Below are 7,930 nucleotides of genomic sequence, written 5' to 3'. Positions count from 1 at the left end.
ATTTAAAAATTCAGCGACTTCTGCTCTCTCGTCCCCTCGCTTAAGTTTTTTCGGAAACATGGCGCCATCTGACTGAAATTTGTTTTGGTTGAAAAAACCCTAATTTTGGGATTTCGGCAAAAATCGGTGAAGAAAATTCAGAGTAGATGGTGTCAATTGCACCCAAGTCAGCGAAAGTACTTAGCTTTAATCCATTGTCCACCAGACGCCTCACATCTCTCCTGTCGTCTAGACTTCAGGTATTTATACATGTATCCCATGATTATGTGCTCATCTTTTGTTTTTTTTTCCTCTGAAAGAATTATCTTTTGCATTTTGATTTTGGACTATGTATCTTTCCTAAACATTATTTAGCTTTGCACGTTGTTGCCTATTTATGATTGTTTATTTGATTGTATGTTCAGACATCTTTTGCTTGGAGAAGAACGCTGTGCTCGGATGCGTTGCCAACAGGTACACAGATGCCCTCTCTCACTCTCCATCTCTCTCTTGTTGATATTTGATTAGCATTGCGATTGTTTTTATTTTTATTTTTATTTTTGTGTGGCATCATGCTTTACATTAATCTGTTTTTTATCAGTTGAAGATTCGGAATTTGCATATGATGATCATATCCAGGATGATTCGAAGGTGTCTGAGAAAGATGCAGCCTTGCGCATGGCTCTGTCGAAGCTCTCGGGGGAATTTGGTAAAGAATCGATGCTTTCATTGCAGCGTTTCTTTGGTGCCAGACGTGCCTCAGTGATATCTACTGGTTCATTGAGGCTGGATCAGGCTCTCGGTGTAGGAGGGCTGCCGAAGGTCTGTTTTTATTTAAATACTAATAGAATTTTCTATTTTCCTCGTGTTATTTTAGAAATGTGTTTTCTGGTGATATTAGCCTTAATTTCCTCTTTTTTTTTGCGTCATTTCAGTAGTCATTGTGTGTCTGTGCATCACAGTGGTGTGTTTTATTCCTAAAATTGGTAAACTATACTGAGTCGGAGTTGCCTTCTTCTCATTGCATTTGCATGTGTGTTAAGTGGATGCTATTGACAGATCTTGTTGCATTTATCAGGGTAGGATGGTCGAGATTTATGGGCAAGAAGCATCAGGGAAGACAACACTTGCACTGCATGTTATTAAGGAGGCTCAAAAGCTTGGAGGTGCTCAGTATCCTATATCCTCAGTTATTGAGTTAAAAGATGTGTAATCTAAGACTGTAGGGAGAGATGCATAGATACCTAACATTGAAATGCTTTCAACAGATGGGCAAGCCTTTCTTGTTGTTTAGTGATCTCTCTTTGCGTGTATTCTGTTTTCAGTCAGGCGGAGAAAGTATTGATAACAGTACTCCATCACATTTAAATTATTTTTATGTGCCCGCCATGTTAACACAGTTGGATTCTCATATCCCATGCATAACTTGCTTCAGATCCTCATTTATGCTCCAATTATGTTTAAGTGAAAAATAAAGAGAAGGAATATATTAAGAAATTATTTTTGAATTCACTTGAGCTTAGACTTTTGATTCTCAAATGTCCCTTTTGTGTTGTGGTATTATAGAGTCTTTCTGATTTCTTGTCAGATCGATAAGCTTCTGATTATAATAGCCCAGTTACCTGCCAAGTGCTTCCATATTATTAATCGTTAGAAACTGATTCATTCCTGTGATAGGTTACTGTGCTTATCTTGATGTGGAGAACGCGATGTGCCCTTCACTTGCAGAATCGATAGGTGTAAATAAAGACAGTCTCCTTATTTCACAGCCAGATTCTGCTGAAAATTTGCTAAGTGTGGTGGATACACTGACTAAGAGTGGATCTGTTTCTGTAATTATTGTTGACAGTGTATGTATTGTCAAGCTTTTCTACTTATAGTTTCTTGTGCTGTGTTCTGTTCTGTTCCATTATTTTCTTAACTATGCTCAGTCATAACAATTAGTAATGTTTATCAATGCAGGTAGCTGCTCTTGTTCCTCAACATGAAGTTGATGGAGTAGAATGTGGTCCCTATAGAGATCTACAAGCGAAAATTATGACACAAGCATTACGGAAAATTCATTATTCTCAGTGCAATTCCGATACTCTTATTATTTTCATCAACCAGGTTAGCATCTAGTTACCGGAAACTTCATTTTCTAACATGTACTGTGCTTTAATGACCAATTTATCTGGTCCTTATAGGTAAGAAAAAAATTGAAATTAGTGGAAGGCTCCATTCATGCAGAGGAAGTGACATGTGGTGGAAATGCCTTGAAATTTTATGCTGCCATGAGGTTGAAAATTAGCAGAAAGGGATTGCTGATGAAAAATGATAAGGTAATATCATTATGACACCAGATTTGCAGCTAGTTTTCTTCTTGATAAATCGATTATATATGACTATGTAAATTTTTCAATATTTGGAATTTTTGAGTTACATGTCAATAAAAAAATTGAGTTAAAAACATATCCGGGGAGGCAGATTTCAAATGCGTTGTTTGTTTGCTCCTCTATAATATTTTCTGATTTCAGAAGACCACGTGTCACTTATCCTATATTTCTGCTGCCAGGCTACTGGACTTGGAATATGTGTGCAAGTCGTGAAAAACAAGCTAGCCCCTTCAAATACAAAAGCTGAATTGAGTATAAACTTTGGGAAAGGAATCTGCCGCGTATCAGAAGCCTTGGATTTAGCTTGTGAGCATGGTGTCATTGTGAAAGATAGAGGCCTATACTTCGTAGGAGGAAAAATCCTGCTAAGCAAAGAGGAAGCTTTGAGATACCTGGCATCAAATGGGGATGCTTTGGATGATATGATCAAAACCTTAAGGTGCCATTTGTTTGACAGAGGATACCATTGATTCGATAAATCTCTTGTGAAATGCAAATAATTCGTTACTGCTTCTGTAAATATACTCTTGACACGACTCCACATTCGGATATTTTTTCTGTTGATTGCCTAATGAGGCAGCTTATATGTCGGGCTTTGTAGCTGAGATGAGATAGTAGAATGCCAGTCGGAAATTGTGTATTGTGTTAGGCTAGCTTTTCTCTTATGTACTTTTTCATCATTTGATTCAATCTTTAAATCCAAACATTCTACACAAATTCCTTGTTTTCAGATGATTCATTGCGCTTCTTTGGCTATGGTGGGAGATGGGTTCTGCTAAAACTGTTATTTTTTTTATGCTCGTGATAAATACTGAGCTTATAATGCAGAAGCCATAATGTCGGAAACTGGTTGGCTGCCATTATTTTTAACAACAATTTGGTTGAGCTCTATTTATCTTGATTGTTCCAAGAAGAAAAAACCCGAGAGAAGAAGAAGGTACAAGCTGTAATGGGAAAAAAACTGCACCAAAATCTTGAGTTTGCAAGCTCGAAGTTAGGAGAAAAATCGTGATGACATGCACAAAATTTACAAGATTGGAGAAAAGCTGAATCATTCTTGCTCTTAGTTGAGAGTTCCAAAATTTGTAGAAATGTGCTGAGAGATGCTGTTCCTCTTATTACTTCTGTTGATCTTTTCGTTCAACGAGCTCCAAGAGAACATCCTGAGGCTGTGTGGAGAGTGGTCTCCCGAATACGTCTCACACAGCCTCAACCTCTGCTTGGGTGTGCTTAGGGACCTCGACCTGGCCTTGGCAGACTCGGTGGCAGCCATGTATGCAGGGAAGACAAGGGAGCTAGGCAACGACCCATCATCCCCTGTTGACCTATGTTTCACGTGGCAGAAAGATCTCCTCGGCTGTGAAAACGGTGAGCTCACCTCCTCCATTCTTTCATCCTTGCATGCACTTCTCAACCTCAGCGGTCCAAGCCTACTTACATCAACTGTTTTGAGCTTCTCCTTTTCAGCATGCTGGCACGCCTCAAGCTCTAGGTATTGATCGAACCTGCTGCTCTTTCTGCTCATCAATTCCTGCAGGCTTTCGTTGTTTCTCCTCTCCTGCAAAAGAAGCAAAGGTTAGTTTAATCCATTCTATATGATGAATAGTATCATATGTAGTTATAGACGCATTGAAATTTAGCATACCCTATGCGAAAACGAGTACTGCTTCATCCTTTCCCTTCTAGCAATGGCCTCTTGCTTCTGTAAATACAATGCCTCCACACTATCCTTTGAGATCAAGCTCAGATCCCACGTCCTCTGCGTGCTGCATCGCAGCTGCACACACAAAAGAACGCTATAAATCAACATTCTATCAGCACTAATTTTCAAAGCCACAGTTTCCTAATCAAATTCATCATATTAGTAGAGCTTTGAGTAGTGAACTTGAATTCATCATATAAGCTTGCCTACTTTGCCTTTTACAGTTGGTTAGCATGAAACCAAAGCATATCATCTTCAAGAGCTAAAAACAGCTTACTCGGATTTCTTCAGACTTGATGCCTTCCTTTCTGCTAAGACTATGCCTACTCTCACTCTGGCTGAGGCATTCAAGCAGAGTTCGCACTCTCTTTTTCTCAGCCCGCGGATTCTTCAAATCCGTGTGCAAAGCCATGGACGACAGCTTTCTAACCACGCTACGTCTCACCAGCTCCCCCCTAATCACTGCTTGAAACTTCACAAGGCCTTTCAAAGCACTCAAAGCCTTCCTAGCCTGCACAAAGGCACCGTTAAAAACTAATTCCAAAAAAACTGATGTTGAATAGCGTGTATTCTTGCACCAGAAACTCACTAGATGGGCCCTATAAGTACTTTGGATTATGATGGCGGCTGCGTGCTGGTTTTTTAGCCGGTGGCTTTGTGGGACGCTAGTGAGGCGGACGACCTCCGCAGCTGCATTGGCTGCAGCCACTGCAGCTTCTGCTGCGGCCGCGGTGGCAATGGCCACGGCTAATGCATGCTTCCTCTGCTCTTCTGTTGCATTACTCAGTGATTTCTCTGGAGCTTCCTCTATTGAAGGCAAGTGTCTGAATTTGAATCTTCTGAATATCCATCTCCATTTCTTGGATTTCTATGAAAATTGTTAGTTAAAAGAGTAACAAAAAAAAAAAAGAATTTGATCAAGTATAGTATAGTATAGATATTTTACCTCTTGAGATTTAGGTTTTGGGTCAGGAATGAAGAACTTCTTTACACAAGTGAACCAACACTTTTTCCTTCCCATATTTGGCTTATTAATATTCTTGAAAATTTAAAGTCTCATACTACCAATCTTTGTGGTGCCATTTTCAAGGAAGATGAGATTTGAAGCATGCAGAGAAAATGAATTTATATAGGCATGCATGTTGATAAAGTATCCAGCAATTTCATTCTTGAATGATGATGGTACAAAATGGGTTTGAAAGCTTTCATGTAGATCAATTTGTTTAGTTATACTTTGAAAAGCATATCATGTGCTGATTGAGAGTGATTGTGAAAGCAACTTTAGAAAAAACAATTGGGGGGAGGGGAGGGGGTGGGTATTATCTTATCTATTGATCTTTCAATTATCAAAAATTTGTGAGTACAATTTGAGGGTGACTTGGGATGGTGTGTTTTAACATCATATGGTACATGTATGTATATTGATGTTTATATGTAGTGGAGTAGTTCTATTTTTTATTATTGAATCTCATTAGTATTTTTGAACAGAAGATCTCATCCCATACACTATCTTTGCCTGAGGCCCCCCTCTCCCTAATTGTCATTTTCACAACTGCCTGCCTGCCTATTGACCACTTCCAAATGTCTGTTTGCAGATTAGCCTTTCAGGTATTGTTTTTATCTTGTAAAGTTTAGCATGATTCATTCCTCAATAATAATAATATCTATCCAAGAATAAATTTTCAATATTTGTGTGCTAACAAATTTTTAACCATTTTTCTCTACATTAGTGGCTTCAAAAAAATTTCAACACCGCCCTACACTCATATTCAATAAAAAAAGAAACCAATATGGAAAATTTGAATACTACTGTCTACTTCCAGTAAAAAAAAATGCCTAAAAGTTTATCTCATTGACATATACTTGTAGTCCTATCAAATAATTATCTTTAGAACTTTAATAGACCAAAACTTTTACAATACCAACACCGAACTACATTGAATAATTCTAAAAACCAAAGACCAAACAATCCAAATCAAAACTCTAACTACTTATGTAAATGGAACTTGATTCGACTATGTTCATACTACGGTCTTTTCCAATTCTAAAGTGCCCAATAAATAATTTTGACAGTCGTAAATTTTTCAGAAAATAAATTTTTTTATCAATTTTTATTCAATAAAATATCGCTCGAACATTGATAAATTTACACTCTGAAATCTAATATTTTATTATTATTATATAATAAAATGACACTCCCATATGTTTTTCTTTCCGTCTATATATCACTTTCTGCCCCTCGCTCCCTGTCGTGGTCCATTCAAACACACATAAATAAATGAAAGAAAACAAAAATATAAACAACTATATCTATGTGTATAATCAATAAAAAGAAAAAAGAGGACTTTTGACTTTTTAGCTGTTGACATGGCCCATCAAGACTAATCAAGTGTGAAAGTTTCGGTTATATTATGATACTAGTATTAGGTAAGATTTTTGAAAAGTATGCTTAATTCTTAATCCATACTAACCTGTCAACTTCGGCTTTACTAAAAAAATTATAATGGTATTTCTTGTTATAATCAATATTTTATTTTAGTTTTTTTTTTAAATAAAATAAAATGAGGCAGTATTACTTTGGTTAAATGAATGATTGGGGCTCATATCTTTATTAAACGAATGATCTATTATATTTTACATATATACGTGTATGATGATTAATCAATGTCTTGGTTCTACTTGTTACTAAATTTTGGACTTTTAACTATTTTTGTAAAAGTCTTCCCTAAATTTCAACAAAAGTCCCACCACTTAAAAGTTTTGACTTGAAAATGGAGACATCTGTTTTTGAAAACACAATAATCTGCACAAAAAATAAAGTTGAAGCGCCATCAATTAGCAAGTGTGAGAGATGAATGCCATCAAGAATAAGAGAAATAAAAAAAAAATAATCAGAATGTGTTAATTATTAGGAGCTAAAAAAGGGCAAGTACAATTAGTGATTCACTAATTAAGGGTTACCTGATGATTAGCCAAAGCAATGATAGCATGAGTCAAGCAAATGATGCAACCCAGTGTCACATATTCACAACTTTTCCTTTATATGCATAATACTAATGCATAAATAACAGGTCCTTAGATTGTCTTAAGATTTGAAACCTCTTTTTCGCATATGTTGAATGATTTCTTTAGTTAGAGAAATATTGTGCAGCCACGTCATATAGTATCACATCTGGAATTCAGCAGCAAACATAAATTTGTGGTTGGAAGCAACAAACTTTTGAGAGAGTGATGTATATTCAATTGGTTATAAGCAAAAAGAAATACTACTAGTTGAGAAAGAAAACATCATGAAACTTAGGTAAGCATGAGGATTTCAGTGTTGAGTAATAATTGCAAACTTGTGGGGTTGGCTTTTATCACTTTTCCTTGCACTTTTGTAAGACAATGAATTCAGATGCTATTACAAATATTGGGTTGAAGAGTCTAAGATATTTAAGGGGCGGTTGTAGCCCATAAATGTTATGTGGGCTTTGGAGTAAATCCATGAAATGATGAAATGGTGATGATTTATGTGAAGACATTTGCTATCTTCTCGTCAATGGACAATCACGGTAACGATATATACCAATAATATGGCGTATACCGAATTTTCATGCCATACGCCCATACCCAATATACTAATATAACGATAAAAAACAAGAACAATATTTTTGTAATGCGTCTTAAAATTCGATAATGGATGTGGGTATGATATATTGAAATATTTGAGATTACTAGTGAGTACATAGGATCTTTAAAGAACATGTTAGGAGTTGCAGACTAGTATAGTAGTTAAACAGAGATATTAGTTATAGTGTGTAATCCACGATTCAAATCCATCGATATGAAAAATGGCCCATATAAAGTATATAGCATTTTATTTCATATAAAA

General features: G+C 36.4%; 2 protein-coding genes across 4 annotated transcripts; one reads left to right on the top strand and one right to left on the bottom strand.

Moving 5' to 3' along the window:
* On the top strand, positions 1–2,938 carry LOC125208551 (DNA repair protein recA homolog 2, mitochondrial). Of its 2 annotated transcripts, none has more exons than XM_048108187.1 (8): positions 1–239; positions 405–453; positions 581–801; positions 1,058–1,145; positions 1,657–1,829; positions 1,942–2,088; positions 2,166–2,300; positions 2,534–2,938. In XM_048108187.1, the coding sequence occupies exons 1-8, from the start codon at positions 147–149 to the stop codon at positions 2,822–2,824; spliced, it is 1,197 nt and encodes a 398-aa protein (XP_047964144.1). In that variant the 5' UTR covers positions 1–146; the 3' UTR covers positions 2,825–2,938. The 2 variants fall into 2 exon arrangements, with proteins under 2 accessions (XP_047964144.1, XP_047964145.1); XM_048108188.1 differs by having other exon boundaries at positions 34–239; positions 619–801.
* A 340-nt stretch (positions 2,939–3,278) lies between these two features.
* LOC125208549 (protein IQ-DOMAIN 12) lies at positions 3,279–5,241 on the bottom strand. Of its 2 annotated transcripts, none has more exons than XM_048108185.1 (5): positions 5,003–5,241; positions 4,646–4,924; positions 4,334–4,567; positions 4,000–4,131; positions 3,279–3,912 (listed from the first exon to the last, which is right to left on the bottom strand). In XM_048108185.1, exons 1-5 carry the CDS (start codon positions 5,075–5,077, stop codon positions 3,418–3,420), a joined length of 1,215 nt encoding a protein of 404 aa, XP_047964142.1. In that variant the 5' UTR covers positions 5,078–5,241; the 3' UTR covers positions 3,279–3,417. The 2 variants fall into 2 exon arrangements, with proteins under 2 accessions (XP_047964142.1, XP_047964143.1); XM_048108186.1 differs by having other exon boundaries at positions 4,646–4,915.
* Between the last annotated feature and the right edge of the window lie 2,689 nt (positions 5,242–7,930).

The sequence above is a fragment of the Salvia hispanica genome, chromosome 2 (assembly GCF_023119035.1).
Source record: "Salvia hispanica cultivar TCC Black 2014 chromosome 2, UniMelb_Shisp_WGS_1.0, whole genome shotgun sequence".
In the NCBI taxonomy this organism is placed as follows: Eukaryota; Viridiplantae; Streptophyta; class Magnoliopsida; order Lamiales; family Lamiaceae; genus Salvia; species Salvia hispanica.
Note: the sequence above shows the minus strand (reverse complement) of the source record. Positions and strands in the feature narration are given on the sequence as shown.

Coding starts and splice junctions, on each gene's coding strand:
- LOC125208551 (XM_048108187.1), top strand. CDS start 147: ATGGTGTCAATTGCACCCAAGTCAGCGAAAGTACTTAGCTTTAATCCA. Junction 240..404: donor TCCTGTCGTCTAGACTTCAG/GTATTTATACAT, acceptor TTGTATGTTCAG/ACATCTTTTGCTTGGAGAAG. Junction 454..580: donor CTCGGATGCGTTGCCAACAG/GTACACAGATGC, acceptor GTTTTTTATCAG/TTGAAGATTCGGAATTTGCA.
- LOC125208549 (XM_048108185.1), bottom strand. CDS start 5,077: ATGGGAAGGAAAAAGTGTTGGTTCACTTGTGTAAAGAAGTTCTTCATT. Junction 4,925..5,002: donor CAAAACCTAAATCTCAAGAG/GTAAAATATCTA, acceptor CAATTTTCATAG/AAATCCAAGAAATGGAGATG. Junction 4,568..4,645: donor GTACTTATAGGGCCCATCTA/GTGAGTTTCTGG, acceptor GCCTTTGTGCAG/GCTAGGAAGGCTTTGAGTGC.